This window comes from Cydia splendana, chromosome 26, assembly GCF_910591565.1.
Source record: "Cydia splendana chromosome 26, ilCydSple1.2, whole genome shotgun sequence".
NCBI lineage: Eukaryota > Metazoa > Arthropoda > Insecta > Lepidoptera > Tortricidae > Cydia > Cydia splendana.
This window is the reverse complement of record NC_085985.1, coordinates 4,056,533-4,073,618: the sequence shown is the minus strand read 5'-3', so window position 1 is coordinate 4,073,618 and position 17,086 is coordinate 4,056,533. Positions and strand designations below refer to the sequence as shown.

Below are 17,086 nucleotides of genomic sequence, written 5' to 3'. Positions count from 1 at the left end.
TATTCCGATACCGGGAATCGAACCCGAGCCTCCTGGGTGAGAGCCAGGTATCCTAGCCACTAGACCATATCGGATTCGGAAGACTTAGCGAAAATAAGATATGGGCTCTATACGTCATATTTATTTTTAATCAAAGCTTAGGTAAAGCTAATACATTTTCAACCTTACCGTTTAATATTTACGGTCGCTATTCGAACATACGCTGACTACAATACATGTCTGGTCCAAATGTAAAAATGAACCGAATACGCTTGCGCTTGATCAATCAACGATACGAAATCTTTAATAAAAAAAAACGAAATTTAATGGTAAAAAAATTATGTCCTAACTTATCTAGAGATTTTACTAGATAACCGCACTGCATCAGCGTATTCTGAAAGAAGAAAAAGGTGTGATCGTCGCGAATATTCTTTTTCATCACACTTGCTCGAAAAAGATCTTATTTCATGCAGGTGTAATTAATTACGGCACTAATTTATACGAATCAAGTAGGTATAAATGAGTTTTACTTTGAAAATAATACGCTTATTGACCGAAGCGAAGCGAAGGTCTACGTTTTGACTCGGGCATTTTGCTTTCGTATGTCCGGATGTTCTCCTCTACAGGTCGCAATTCTTAACCGATTCTCGTGAAATTTTGTGACCGAATTTTATGACTAAATAAAATTTTTTTGTCAATCCGGTTTTTGGAATTTTTTAAAAATGGCGGAGTCGTGATACCTGGCGCCTAAACAAATAGTCGTATCGATATCATAAGAGTTTTTTCTTTTTGAGACATTTTTACAGAGTTAATAGCAAAAAATGCAGAAAAAAATTATCGCTGGTTTAAGCGGTATTTAGATATTTAGTTTTGTATTTCCGGATGTTCTCCTCTACAGGTCGCAATTGTTAACCGATTCTCATGAAATTTTGTGACCAGATTCTATGACTAAATAAAATTTTTTTGTCAATCCGGTTTTTGGAATTTTTTAAAAATGGTGGAGTCGTGATACCTGTCGCCTAAACAAATAGTCGTATCGATATCATAAGAGTTTTTTCTTTTTGATATATGTTTATAGATTAAATGGCCAAAAATTCAGAAAATTTGTATCGCTGGTTTCGGCGGTATTTAGATATTTAGTTTTTACCTGAGAATGAGTAGCTAAATTTCGTCAGCTTTAGTAAGAACTATCATGGCGCATTTTGCAAACGTTCGCTTTTTTGTTTGCATAGGGAGGTCCCTGGTTCCATCCCCAGTAATTGTATGCTGCTACATAACTTTTTGTATTTTTTTATCCTTAAATTTCGTATCAATTGTTGTTTTATATTTTATTTTTTTATTTTGAAAAAATTAAAAAAATCGTATTTTTTATTTATCAAGCGCGGGCTAAGCGCATTCGTTTATTTTTTGCAAGAGATGATGGCTTTTTGCGCTTTAAAGAAAATTTGATTCTTGAATATACGGCGCCATACCTTTGGCCTATGCTCGTCTAGATGACGACACCATTTTATATTTAACAATTTTTACTCATATCAGTAAAAGAACATGGGTCAAAATCATATGGCGTTCTAAAAATAAAAAAAAATCATTTATACATTTATTGATTTTTTTTTTTCATTTTCATTGTAATCCTGTATCGAAAGATGGCAGCAAATTTACTGTGACTACAAAATTTAGTATGACAATAACCCTCTACTACATATAGGGACCGTGCGCGTTGGAGGGTCTGCCATCTTGTGGCCTGAATCGGAAACATGTACATTGCCAAAACAAGTTCTACCATCTACCGTTCTTGTAGGTACGTTTCCTTATAGTAGGTTCTGTCATCTTGTGGGCTACATCGGAAGCATAAACGTCACATTTACGCCTCACGCCAAAAATCTGACGGCTCCTATGCTACCCCCTATAGTTCACGCACGCCCACTATAGGGACCGTGCGCGTTGGAGGGCCTGCCATCTTGTGGCCTGAATCGGAAACATATGTGCACATGTACATTGCCAAAGCAAGTGCTACCATCTACCGTTCTCGTAAGTACGTTTCCTTGTGCATAGTAGGTTCTGCCATCTCGTGGGCTACATCGGAATCATAAACTACACATCTACGCTTCGCGCCAAAGATCTGACGGCTCCTGTGCTGCCCCCTATAGTTCATGCACGTCCCCTATACACTTTATTCTCTTTAGATTAGATATTTAAATTCTTACTCGAGAATAAGTAACCAAATTTCGTCAGCTCATCTAAATGCTATCATAGCGCAGTTGGAAAGACGCTTATAAGCAAGGATATGGGATAGGTACCCGGTTCGATCCCCAGTAAATGCAATTTTTTTTATTTATTTTTTGCACTTAAACATCGTATTGCTGATTGATCAAGCAGCGCGAAGCGCGAGGTAAGCGTATTCGTTTGAGTTTTTGTTTGAACATTTTGTTAGCGGTTTTAGTTCAAGGGCATGGCTGTTCCAGGAGTCAATTTCCACTTACGTTTATATAACCAGGTTTTAGGTAGTACAAATAGGTAGGTTAGGGTTATTTTTTTGATGACCCTAAAAACGAAACTGCTCCCAGAGGTAGGTAGGTTAGGGTTATTTTTTTTTTGATGACCCTAAAAACGAATCTGCTCCCAGAGATAGGTAGGTTAGAGTTATTGGCTGACAGCGTTTGGTTTTTTACTTGCAGTTTTTTAGATTATGTTTTAATTTTATTGTTTTTGATATTTGTTGTATGTGAAATACCTACAAGTAACAAATATAATTACTACACTATTAACATACAGTAACAAGAAAATATTATCCTAGATATTTAAAAGAACGAAAACTATAAGGAAAATATTAATTTAAAAATATTAAAAATAGGCGATTGCGGAAGAAAACCATTGGGAAAATATGGGAACGGAGTAATTGCTACCGAGAATGAATGATTTCGGGAAATTATGGGCAACGCAAAATATGAGAACTGAGTAATTGCCTCGAAGAAAAAATGATTTTCGGAAATTATGGGCCACACTCGCGCACGAAGCTTCTTAGTTGCAGTTTACAGGTTAGGGGTCATCCATTAATTACATCACACGTTTAGGGGGAGGGAGGGGGTCAAGAAAATGTGACATGTTGTGACAAGGGGGAGGGGGGAGTCATAAACTTTGTGACGTCACTTTAACTTCATCAGTAACCGAAAATGTATTTAAATTATTTTATACGCTAATTATCATTTAAATAACAAGGTTTTGAAACGATACTCGTTTTTATTCGTTTAATTTTATTTCTCAGTTTTGGGTTATAAAATTACTAATATTTCTTTTGTCAAAAATATTTTGATAAAATATTAAATAAATATTTGCCGATTTCGTTGAAGAAATGTGACGTCACACCAGGGGGGAGGGGTTTGCCAAATGTGACCAAGTGTGACAAGGAGGGGGGGAGGGGTAAAAAAACCTAGAAATTCGTGTGACGTAATTAATGGATGACCCCTTAATTCAAAGGTAATGTTGGTTTCCTAACATAAGTAGAGTTAGACCAAGAAAAGTCTGCAGAGATTTTGACACTGGCACAAATAACATTGGAACTGCGTGTGCTGTGTGTACACGAATTTCTTTCCGGAATTTATTCAGTTTTAAACTCTGCTCGCGAGGTCTACAGCTCACAGAGCCACTAGTAATAAGTGATATGAAGAAAAAAATGGTTGTCTGTAAATACGGTTTACGGACTCGGTTTACGGACGATAATTTTGCGTGATAACGTCATAAGAAAACATTGATGAAAAATTTACGTAACGTTACCATGGAGATCCGTCCACAACGTTACCATGGAGATTTGTCCACAAAGTGATACTTTTTCGTGCATGCTACCGGTGTTCATCGATTTATAAGACGTTATCACGTCAAAACATTGTGTGCAACCCCGGGGGTAAGAATATTCTTAGTAAAAACATCACAATAAGAGCTTAGTCTTGCCTAAGTACGAGTACATACACAGTGGCGTAGCGTGAACTAATCTATTACTAAGACTCCATTGTCCGTCTGTCTGTCTGTCACCAGGCTGTGTGTCATGAACCGTGATAACTAATAGACAGATGAAATTTTCACAGATGATGTATTGATGTTGCCGCAATAACAACAAATACTAAAAAGTACGGAACCCTCGGTGGGCGAGTCCGACTCGCACTTGTCCGGTTTTTATAACTTGTAGGTGTACGGCACCAACAGCTGCCGGCGTTTGTGCCGAAACCAAGAGGCCCTGCGCGACTGCAACTGTAAACCCTTCTACAATTACTATGAAGGTACTATTTGAGTCTAATTCTGTAAATCTTACTAAATTTGGTTGATAGATGTCGCTGTAGCAACGGCGCGAAACGCCGGCTTCAGCGGTCACGCACACTTCAGCAAATATTATACCTACACATATACGTCATATACATACAAACAAAAATTAGATATCGGTCCGAGAGCTAACGGGGTTCAGCCATGTCTGAAAATATCGGAAGTGCCATTCCGGTACCGGATTTCGGAAGGACCCTTGAATTGAAGAGCTGTGGCATGAAGTTCGCCTTTTTTGCGTTACTTAATATGTCATGAACCTAAAACTTAGAGACAAACAACGTCATTCGGCTATAAGGGAAAAGACTAAAGTTATCGACGCTCTATCACATTGCAAGAAACTAAAATGGAAGTGGGCGGGCCACGTGGCACGAATGAACAACGAAAGATGGACTAAGAGAGTCACTACATGGGCGGGACCTCCGGGTAAAAGAAAGTCGGGCCACCCACTGGGAAGATGGACAGAAGACCTAAAAAAGTTTGCCAGCGACGACTGGGTAACAATAGCCGAAGACAGGGAAATGTGGAGTAAAATGGAGGAGGGCTTTACTCGTCAAGAGGTCTTTAATAATAAAAACTAAATTATTTAATAGAATTTAATAGAATTTTACAATTTAAACTTGCATGTACATTAGTTTGATAATATTTAATTTTTTTAATAATGTATTATTATTTAATTTAATAATTAAATATGTATTTTTTTATTAAGGAATTAAATGGCTTAAATAAATAATAAATAAATAAATAATATGCCATGCAGATTTCTTAAATGAATAAATAGATACAGAAAGACATATGTTATGCATATTTCTATCCGATATCAGGATATTGGATCGGACAATGTGAAAACGCTCTTAACACATTCATTGCCACTAAGTGCTACGGGTTACGCTCGTAGCGCGTAGCCACGGTTTCGCCGTATGTAGCACGTAGTCGCTACGAACAGTCGGGTTCTTGGCCCTGAATGTGTTAATCAAATGATAAATTGCTCATTTGCCCATAGATGGCGTTGCGTGTTCTTTGCGCGGCATGCGTTGCCTCGCCCTACGCTCGGCGCGCGAGGCAGAACACGCGACTTCCGAGGCAGCTCGCGTTAAAGCTACGAAACAAGCTGCGCGCATACAACCTGTCGTCACTAAAGGTATAAATATAAACAATATGTCAAGTTCTCACTGCCTAACGAAACCTTCACATTTTCGATGTCATATTAAGCTTCTTTCACAACCTACGCAATATCAAGGATATATTAACTCCGTATAAGATAAATAAACTCTAGGAAAAAGACTTGCCTCAGAAAATCAAGAAAACATTATGTTCGGAAAGATGGCGCCATACCTTTGGCCTATACTCGGCTAGATGGCGACACCGTTTAATATTTAACAATTTTAACACATATCAGTGAAAGAACAAGTATTCAAGTCAAATGGCGTTCTAAAAGTTATAATCCTGTGTTGAAAGATGGCAGTAAATTTACTGTGAACTGTGACTACAAAATTTACTTTGACAATACGCCTCTTATTAAATTCTCTTTGGCAATATGAACTATTTTTTTTTTACTTGCCTTAGGTGATATAGAAGTAATGCCGCCAGGGAAGATTGTGGACGGCTGCAAATGCCCTCTGATGTGCGTCGACGCGCTCTTCGAGATGCTCTCCTTAGTTACGAAGAAACTGTAAGATTTTTACTTCTAGGGGTGATTTAGACGGCGCGCGAACTCACATGCGATTTTAGTTACATTGAAACCAACAGTCCGCTGTTGGTTTCATCCAATTCGACCGACCTATCAAAACCCGCAATGTAATGAAACTCGCATGCGAGTTCTCGCATCGTCTACATGAGCCCTAATCTATAGCCCTGATCATAATCGCACGTGATTTGCAGTACATTGCGGCATTTGGTTGACCGACTGAATTTATGCTCCAACTTAGCCAGCAGTTACCTAAACATACGCACCGATGGATTTGCAGCAATTTTGCGCAAAAAACCAGCGTCTCTGTTAAGCAGAACAACTAGAACAAGGGACAGCCCAAACAGCATCCTAAAGATGACTGCTGATCATGTGTTGTCCTGAAATTATGCAATAATTTGAAATGTAAAATCCATAGTCTAATAAAACATGGTCTTCCATTCCCAGAGTGACACGGGCCTACGTCACAACAACATGGCCGCTATATATAGCGCTATCGCATATTATCATATAGCGCTGTCGCATGATGACGTAGGCCCGTGTCAGTTAGGTGACCTAGAAAAGACGGGAATGGAGTACCAGGCGGAGTATATTATTATACCATGGTAAAATCTAATTTAGCTTTTTAACATTATTTTTAAGAAGGTACTTACTAATAAAAGTAAGATCACTGTTACCTTCATTCAATAAATAAATTGAAATTTAAACCACGTTCCATTTGTTGCAACGTCTTTAGAAGCCTTAAAGACCAATTCACCGTGTGTTTGATTTCTTAGTTCCTGAAAATTTATTTTATTTAAGGGATGGACCCTTCAGCATCAACGGAGTCACCCGCGTCAAGGTACAGGCTCCCCGCACTCGCTACACCAGAGAAATCGTCTTCTACTTCCAGGACCTCATTGGTGAGTGGAGTATGTAAAGAATAAGCTACGCGCGAAAACATTCAGTAACATATACCTGTCTTTCGTACTATAGTTTTCGTTGTTAGAAATTGAAATTAATTGAATGTTTTGCAGACAAAACTTGTACTAACACTATTTTCTTTTATTTATGTTACGTACCTAAAGTTCATGCCGAATTGTATCACAGAATAAGTAATAGTACTACCGTACAGAGAGGACACTTCCTACAAAACTTAAGTTTGACAGCGATTCAGGGTCGAATCATGATGTCCCTTTCTAACTTATCTCACTATCCCTTTCGGCTATTTAGGCTTGTCAAAATTCAAGTCATTATCTTATCTGTAGTTGTGCACGCAAAAGGGCCTTCAAGTTGTGTCAACCCTAATAATTGCTCGGAGCAATGCTGAGCCGAACGGAGCCGAGAATGCCCGAAGGCAGGAGTGTCTCCCCACTGCTAACGCTTAATAATTTGTATTGTCCACAGTGTCGTTCGGTGGAGCCACGGGACTGTTCCTAGGTGCCAGCTTCATCAGTTTCGTTGAGATCGTGTTTTTCGCGGCAGAATGGCTTATTGGGCCTGTCCGCCATGATCAGACGGAACTTCCGGTTAGTACCTCACGTTAGACCGGGCCGTGTCCGCGGGCCGGAGCTTCCGGAGCTTACGTTTCTATGACATGACAGGCGATCACGTGAAGCTCCGGCTCGGACACGGCCCGGTTTAACGTGAGTCATCCTTTAAGCGCAGTGATTAACATGGATTTTAAATACTACCAGGCGTGGCTCACTCCGCGATTTCGTGGCGTCGCTAGAAGTACACGCGGTCACACCAGTTTTGGTGTCTAGCAGTAGTAGTTGCCGCGCACTGCTATGGAACGGACGCATGCTCGCGCTTGCGCTTGTATCTCTCGTAATAGACGCGTTTTGTTAGAGAGTGAACCTTCTGTACCTATTACTATTAAGAAAGGCCAGGTCAAGAGCACCCTAAACCGGCGAGCGTGTATGAGGGATGTTATGAAAGTGAAGGAAGCGAAAGAGGTATGTCAGTATCGTAGCAAGTGGAAATCCGTGGTCTCTGCCTACCCCTCCGGGAAATAGGCGTGATTATATGTATGTATGTACTAATTACTAGGTTCTTCTGCAACATCGTAAAGGGGCCCACTGATTAATAGTCCGCCGGACGGTATCGGCCTGTCAGTTAGAACAAAATTTTGACAGTTCCGAACAACTGACATTTCAAAAATTGCGACGTTGCTAAAAAGCTTACACACCATTTTATACATTTTAAATTATTGTAGCCTAGTTAAATTTGATCGTTATTATATTTAGGTGAAGAAGCCGAAGGCATCTCACGAGCAAGCCAGGATCCAGCATCTTAACGCCATTTTGGAGGGTCAAAGCCTTCCAGCCACACCAAGATACTGGCATTCGCATCTTCATATATAATTTAAAATGCTGCCACCGATGAAGAGCGGCTAGATGACCGGAGAACTAAACTGAGGACCAGGGTCATATCAATTTATCTCTCACTCTTATTTACCATAAAATCACCTATTATACTCTGTATCTTTAGATATTTAAATAAAAGTTGTGACTAGTCGTATGCCTATTGCCTAGTATTAACCACCTTTTTTATTGAAACACAGAAAATAAAAGGAAATACCTTGTAAAACTAAAGACCTCTTCAGTCGCATATTTCATTCATGATTCCATCGAATATTCTAACAGTTGAAACTTGAAGCAATTCCATGGTAATCCATAATAGGTATCACGTGTCTTTCTTTTTTTTTTATCTTTATTTTAACTTAGAAATAAACAAAATAAACCCTCAGGAAATAATCAACAACAAATTAGTATTGACGTTGACAATAAAACTGTCATCAGTTGACATCAGTGACAGCTCGACGTTCCGTTACGCTGATGCTTTAGTACAATTTTGAAACATAAAATCTAAAAATTCATAAGATAAATAAAAATATTATAATAATTACTCCTCTAAATTCCGGATGTCTTAAATAATATATTTGATACTAATAAACATAAAATACTTCAATACAGGGACGTTTTTCAGAAGTAAACTAAAAATATCTCAAAGTAAAATAATGCTTACAAATTCGTACGCGAAGAGTTTTCGAACGTTCCCTTTTTATCATAATTTAGTCTACTCCAACTGACTACTCTACTATTGCCTATGAATGTGTGCGTAGATGTCATTAAAAATAGCTCCGTCTTTCTCTAAACTGCGTGAGTAAAAAGGACATGATTTTTGATCTGAAGTAAGCAATAGTGAACCTTAATATTTAAGACATATGGTTTAGTAAACAACCTGGAACTTATGATCTTTCTTCTTGAATCAAACCTTGTTACACGCCACGAGGTTAATGACATCTTCCTCAGTTCTGGTATCCTGGTACTTTTGGTAAACGTTTGTCTCAACAAGACACCTGTTGTCGGTTACCCGCCCGAGGCAAACGACCTCTTCTGCAATTCTGGCATCCTGGTACTTTTGGAATAGTGTTTATGCCATTAAGTCGCCGTTATGTCGCCAATATGTCGCCGTTATGTCGCTAATATGTCGCCGTTATGTCGCTATTATGTCGCTATTATGTCGCCGTTATGTCGCTATTATGTCGCCGTTATGTCGCTATTATGTCGCCAATATGTCGCCGTTAGGTCGCCGTTAGGTCGCCGTTATGTCGCCATTATGTCGCCATTATGTCGCCAATATGTCGCCAATATGTCGCTATTATGTCGCTGTTATGTCGCCAGTTGTCTTTGTTTTGATTCATGTCGCCAATATGTCGCTGTTATGTCGCCATTAAGTCTTTCTAGGTTATGTCGCCGATATGTCGCCGTAATGTCGCCGTTATGTCGCCGTTATGTCGCCAATATGTCGCCGTAATGTCGCCGTTATGTCGCTATTATGTCGCCGTTATGTCGCTATTATGTCGCCGTTATGTCGCTATTATGTCGCCAATATGTCGCCGTAATGTCGCCGTTATGTCGCTATTATGTCGCCGTTATGTCGCTATTATGTCGCCGTTATGTCGCTATTATGTCGCCAATATGTCGCCGTTATGTCGCTATTATGTCGCCAATATGTCGCCGTTATGTCGCCGTTATGTCGCCAATATGTCGCCGTTATGTCGCTATTATGTCGCCGTTATGTCGCTATTATGTCGCCGTTATGTCGCCGTTATGTCGCCGTTATGTCGCCGTTATATCGCCAATATGTCGCCGTTATGTCGCTATTATGTCGCCGTTATGTCGCTATTATGTCGCCGTTATGTCGCTATTATGTCGCCAATATGTCGCCGTTATGTCGCCATTATGTCTTTCTAGGTAATGTCGCTATTATGTCGCCAATATGTCGCCGTTATGTCGCTATTATGTCGCCGTTATGTCGCTATTATGTCGCCGTTATGTCGCTATTATGTCGCCGTTATGTCGCTATTATGTCGCCGTTATGTCGCTATTATGTCGCCGTTATGTCGCCAATATGTCGCCGTAATGTCGCCGTTATGTCGCTATTATGTCGCCGTTATGTCGCTATTATGTCGCCGTTATGTCGCTATTATGTCGCCGTTATGTCGCTATTATGTCGCCAATATGTCGCCGTTATGTCGCTATTATGTCGCCAATATGTCGCCGTTATGTCGCCGTTATGTCGCCGTTATGTCGCCGTTATGTCGCCAATATGTCGCCGTTATGTCGCTATTATGTCGCCGTTATGTCGCTATTATGTCGCCAATATGTCGCCGTTAGGTCGCCGTTATGTCGCCATTATGTCGCCATTATGTCGCCGTTATGTCGCCAATATGTCGCTATTATGTCGCTGTTATGTCGCCAGTTGTCTTTGTTTTGATTCATGTCGCCAATATGTCGCTGTTATGTCGCCGTTATGTCGCCATTAAGTCTTTCTAGGTAATGTCGCTATTATGTCGCCAATATGTCGCCGTTATGTCGCCAATATGTCGCCGTTATGTCGCTATTCTGTCGCCGTTATGTCGCCGTTATGTCGCTATTATGTCGCCGTTATGTCGCTATTATGTCGCCGTTATGTCGCCAATATGTCGCCGTTATGTCGCTAATATGTCGCCGTTATGTCGCTATTATGTCGCCGTTATGTCGCTATTATGTCGCCGTTATGTCGCCGTTATGTCGCCAATATGTCGCCGTTATGTCGCCGTTATGTCGCCATAGTAAAAAGGTATAAAAGGCCGGTGCGGAGCGTTGGGGATTCATTCATTCTTCGACCGGGCTAGCAGTGACTCTGGTTTTCGGGTGTAACGTAGTGCGGGGAAGTGAAGTTTGAATTATCCTAGTGAATTTAAACTTAGAATTTGTGTCTGTGCTTGGTTTTGCGGGGATTTTAATCGTCGTAACGCTAAGTTTAGACTGTTGTGGAGATTCTTTACTGCCATGTGTGGGTTTTTAGTTATTGTGAAGTTTTCTCTACGCTGTGTGTTCTAAGTGCCGTCATGTTATGCAGGGACAATGTCAATGCATAGCCGGGGCTAGGAATAGTGTCTGTGTTTGGTTTTGCGGGAAGAAATTCTCGTAACGTTAAATATAGTGTTGATGACAGTGTTTAGGGGAATTTCACTTTTCTGTTGAGTTAGTTTAATTTAGTGATAACTTAGTTATTTTAGTGTTTTTCTATGGGGTATTTTTGCTATTTTAAAAGCCAGATCATTGTTTGGACTGACAGTTTGTCCAGCTAAACATTCACTCCGCCTAACGGTGCCAAAGGATTGGATGGTTAGGAGTCTATTGCTCCAAGTTTGAGAGGACTTGGCGTCTCTTTTATATCAACATAAGAGACGAATTATCTCACTAGTCTCAAGGCCCAGCTGTTTAGATGGATGTGGGGACGTCACGTGCGCGTCATCCGGAGTAATCTGGGCCCACTGTAGTCGACAGTAATTGAGACTAGGTCTCCTATTAAATTTATTTATATATTTCGGTGCTCCGGTTCATGCTAGTGCTGGTTGCAGGGACAGACTTCTGTCGTGACTGATATTACACTTAGTCTTTGTTGTGGCAGAGTTTCCCTCGTGATTAGTGCGTGTGTGTGCTAGGGTACTGATCCACTTATATACACGGAATAGGGCGACTTATTCTTATCCACCATGCCCGCGGGCGATAAGGAGGGAGTCAAATACACTGGCCTGTAGGTTGCCTTATCGGTCTCGCCTGCCGAACTTTACAGCCTCTCGTAGGGACTACACTTGCGTATATTACAAAGCATTAGGTCGATGGTAAGAACGAACTATGCTTTGAATATACTAGATTAGGGACAAAGGGTAGGATTAGGGTAGAATCACACACTTGTTTGATGTCTATTAACGTTCTTTATTAGTTAGGGTCTATAAATTTGAAACGGTTGATATATATTTATCTTTAAGGGTTTTAAAATATGGTTTCTTAATCCTAAAATATGTGTGTTTAAAAAGGTAAAGAGTTGAACTGCCTAAATCTTTCTAATTTCTCATTTATATGGCGAAAGAATTAGTGCTTCTATAAAATTTTATTTCTACTTTTCATTTCTGGTTGTCTGGTGTAGGAACGAGGTACTGAGTAATAAAATCAGGTATTTACAACATAAACTCTTAATTATCAATCTGGATTTAGGAACGCAGACTATTCTGGGATTGAAGTACGGTTTGTTTTAGGGAACCTTTGTCAGGCAAGAGCAGTACAAAGGATTTATTGAGTGAATACTCAATTTCGACCTCTACTAAACATAATAGTTAACAAATAAACTCGGTGCTTCGTTTATACATCTAGAGAACTAGGAATTCTGTCTAGATTATCAGCTTTGGGGAATGGGACTATGGGATTAGCATCCCTAGCTTTTGAATATAAAAAAGATAAGTAATTATGATGATTGATGGATACTTTGACACTTCTTTTCATCATCATCTAGGTGCGTTTAGGTTACGAAGTGTTGGTCATAGCCCGTCTGGCTAAACTGGTAGGGTAGGTGTTCCGATTAATACTTGCAAATCGGACTAAGAGCTTCCAGACCTGCATCGGGCGTACGGAGCAGCACGTGTGATTAAATCACACATCGTTTAGAAGATGATAGTTAATTATAATTAACCTTGAAATGCTAGGGTGTAAAAGAGCTTATCTCAGGAGTGCTGCTTCTATGTTATCCCGGAAGCTTAATAGGTGTGGCAGGATTTTACCAACAACATTTTTATATATTTATATCATCATATATGCTGTAATACTTAAATACATTATAGTACATTTTACACCATCATTTAAGTTGCACTAATAAATTCTAAATAATTTTCTATTTCTCTAAATAATTTTCTTTAAATTATTTCTTACTTTCATAAATAATTATTTTATTACCATAAATATCTGTTCTCAAAAATCTAGGTAATAACTAATAATAAATAAAGTCAGAGTCCAAAATTTAGCTGATACTCATTAAAGAATTTGAGGTTGCTGCGGTTCACTTCGAGGGGTCCTAACTACTAGCTAGACGATCACATGGCCATATTTTAAGGGTAAATCTAAAGGGGATGTTATATTAAGGTAGGTTAGGTAGATAAATAAAGGGGGAGTTACAAAGTAAACAAAATCTACCCTCAAATGGCTCCTTAACCCAGTTGAGGGTAGATGAATACATTACACGATCAAATAATGTAGGTTAAAGTCAGGTCGTTCAGTGACTGATCCGGGCGGTTTTGTATTTGGTTGGTTAGCCAATAAATGTTATAACTACCCGAAAATTTACAAATTGTTTGTAATTTACTTTTATTTAAATACCTAAAGATACAGACTATAGATATAGTTTACTGTTCGAATTTACTTATGTTTGTAAATTTTTATGTGCAATTTTTTTGTCGTGGCAATAATAGTAGATTGTACAACAAGGGCATAAAGTGCCCCATTTTTACCCGAGGCAATTTTTTGGTCGGAGCGAAGCGAAGACGAAAATAGTAGACGAGGGTAAAAATGGACATTTATGCCTTTGATGTACACTCTGCTTTTCACTTCGACTGCGGGAGGAAAATAAATTATATTTTTCACGGCAATTTACACCACGAAATTGTCGTAAAGCAAAAGAACACAATACATAACCAATTCCCGCCAACTTTTTAATTTTTTTTTTTAATTTTCAACATGTGATCATAGTTGCTTAGACGCTTGGTTTTCTGCCAAGTCAAACATTTCGGAGCATTTTTGAACGATAATTCTCGAACGATAAAACTCCTATTTTATGTGATTTACTAAATTTAATGACAGAAAATACGGATCTCTAATAAATTGTAGCAAAAATAAAATAATATAACAAGTTTTGTCATCTACACAATTTTATTGCTCAGTAAAATTGTGCAATATGTTTTAACTGTTTGGCTGTTGAGACCGATTACCTTAGTCTTAGAAGAAAATTGTACTTTTATGATCTAGAGCGGCGGTCGGCAACCTGCGGCCTGCGGGCCGCATGCGGCTCGTGAAACTGAGGGCCTACCGCGAACCACGTTCGACGTGTTGCCCCTCTGTCGCGCGTGTAAATTCGTACGTAAGTGTGACAGGGAGGCAGCACGTCCAACGTGGTTCGCGGTAGGCCCTCTGTCACTTGCGGCATGCGAGCCTCTCTGGCTATGTAATATTGAGAAACGACAATGTCTGATAAAGTCATAAATATTAACAAAGTGCGGCCCGCGCCAACTTACTCATCGTTAACAACGCTACTAAAACTACGCAAAAAAGGTTGCCGACCGCTGCTCTAGAGCATAAAATGCGATTTTATGTCGTCTACGCACGACATAAAGGTGCACTTTTTGAACATGAGAAGTGAAAATATTTTTCTTATCATAAGCCCCCTCCACACTCGCGTTGATTATATTCTCTTTGTTCGCGGCTACGCGCCGCGATTCGCGCACGAGTGTGGAGCGGGCTACATACCATTTCTGCGGTTACCATTCCGTCTATAATATTTATAGTCAAATCACAATCAAATAGCCGGTCAAGCAAGTTTGTCAGTAGAAAAGGCGCGAAATTCAAATTTTCAAATTTGCCGCTCTTTTCTATTAACGGAATATCAAGGATAAAATAGAAGACATCGCTACATCGTTCTTTTGTACCCAAGAGCTGGCAGTTACCTCGCTCAACGCTTCAGTCTGGCAGTTCAGCGGGGTAACGCAGCCAGCATCTTGGACCTTGCCGCAGGGGCCTTTTTTTTAGATTTAGTTTAGTTTAGTTTTACTTTAATTTTAGAATAATTTTAAGTTGTTTTTATATATTATTTTTTTGGCATGTTTTTGTACCGTATACATATATATGAATAAATAAGGTATAAAATAATACAAGGCATAATTACGCCGCCATGTTGATTGACCGCTAGTCGTGCAGGTTGCACCGCCATTATACATATTCAATCATTCATCAGTCACGCTATCTTTGTTCTATATGATTATTGTCCATAATTTATCATTATATTGTAGGTACATTTGTACAGTCAGCGTCAAATAGTGACGGCCACAGTGTCCTAACCAAATATATCGAGACATATCCTTATTTCTATGGTTTGGCCACTTCTCCTTGATGCAGACTGTACCTTCTCCCCGAGTCTTTTTCAGTGTAAAAATACGATATGAATGAAAAAAACTATTATTTGTCTTACCCAGGACTCAAACTATCTCCATACTAAATTCCATCCAAATTAGTTATGAGATTTAAGCTTGAAGACGCTTTTTTTACGCGCGTTGTAAAAGCGCTCGTGCGAATGAGGCCTAAATCAGTTCGCACGACGCCGACGTCTTTGCTCGCATGTCAAACAGATACTTTGGATTGGAATCCCCGCTGCCGTGACTGCACGCGATCCAGACTGTAATTAGGTCACCTGATAGTCCCTGGTAAGTGACGGGTACAGATAAGCAAGGTGCGAAAAGTTTGCTAAAAGTAGAAGATTTTATTGGAAATATTAGAAAAATTTCACGTAACCACGAAAGCCATATGCCAAACGACTTGTGGGCCAAGAAATAGTCTTCGAGTGACACCAAACATAAGTAGTGCGGTGTCACGGTAGACCTAGAAGGAGGTGGCGGCACGATCTTAACGTCTTTCGGAAAGATTGGCCTAATATTGCCAGCATAGAATGGAAGAAAGAGAGGGAGACCTTTGCCCAGCAGTGGGACACAACAGTCTAACAAATAAATAAAGAAAAAACTTCATTTTGAAAATTGGAAATTTCGATTAGGTACCATACAACAATACGAGAAGTGTCCTAAATTTTTCGCAATTTCGGTAGAATAACTCTCCGATGATACATCAGTAGTCGGGTAATCAACACCCATCATTAATCGGATCACATTTTGAGCAAGAATACTGACATAAAAAAAAAGAATCTACAAAAACTTTTTGCCACTAGATACTACTTTGCACGCATGTCTAATAGTGATCCCTGAATCCCGACTGCCGTCACGCGATCCAGCCCACAATTAGGTCACCTGCTATTGATCCCGGTTCCCTAGTATGTGACGGGTCTATTACACCCATCGTCAGGTTAATAATAGAGCAAGGGACAATTATTTTACAATTGGCTGCCATTTATCATGAGACTGTGTAGGTTTTTATGACATTTTAATGGCTGTTCAATATTAAAACACAAGCAGATGGATATTTTATGATCAGAAGTCCATTGGGCAGAGAGTTATTTATAAATTAAAATTTAAGACCAACAAAGGAGGTAATTTTTGCCTGAGTTTTTATTCTTACAAGAAGTGGTATCATACCTAAAAAAAAAGTGGAATGATGTTTTCTACCTGTGGTTTTTGTTTTTGAAAAGCTTATCAACTTATTTTAAGCGGTAGAACTTTTGAAAAGTGTCAAACTGTTCAAAATCTTGCTTATTCGAATATTTCAAAGCTCTTTTTAAGTTGAAGCTTAACTTAATCTTAAATCCTTAATCTTACTCACGCTAAACCGGACCGGGCCGGAGCTTCCGCGCTTAGTTTTCTATGGAAACTACCACGTGATCACCAATCAGCCGTCATAGAAAATGACATGTAGGACGCCTCGGTCCGGTATAGCGTGACTCATCCTTTATTCGACCGATAGAGAGGCAGAAAAACAAATTTCGATTTTCGCGGTAGGTCCACTGTACACGCTTGCAAAAGGGGCTTTTACTAAATTATTTACATGTACTCACACTGACCCAAATCACTATGCACACAGCCTATGATTGCAA

At 39.5% G+C, this 17,086-nt stretch overlaps 1 protein-coding gene and 1 non-coding gene across 2 annotated transcripts in view; one reads left to right on the top strand and one right to left on the bottom strand.

Moving 5' to 3' along the window:
* LOC134803054 (uncharacterized) overlaps window positions 1-8,412 on the top strand; it is a 29,815-nt gene extending 21,403 nt beyond the window's left edge. The window contains exons 8-13 of the mRNA XM_063775759.1: window positions 4,160-4,250; window positions 5,291-5,428; window positions 5,854-5,959; window positions 6,776-6,876; window positions 7,361-7,482; window positions 8,203-8,412. Of these exons, the coding sequence (XP_063631829.1) occupies window positions 4,160-4,250; window positions 5,291-5,428; window positions 5,854-5,959; window positions 6,776-6,876; window positions 7,361-7,482; window positions 8,203-8,319 (675 nt within the window). The 3' untranslated portion in view covers window positions 8,320-8,412. The remainder of the gene's footprint in view (window positions 1-4,159; window positions 4,251-5,290; window positions 5,429-5,853; window positions 5,960-6,775; window positions 6,877-7,360; window positions 7,483-8,202) is intronic.
* Trnae-cuc (transfer RNA glutamic acid (anticodon CUC)) lies at window positions 3-74 on the bottom strand. The gene has a single exon. It is a non-coding gene; the product is annotated as a tRNA-Glu (tRNA).
* Window positions 8,413-17,086: the final 8,674 nt, after the last annotated feature.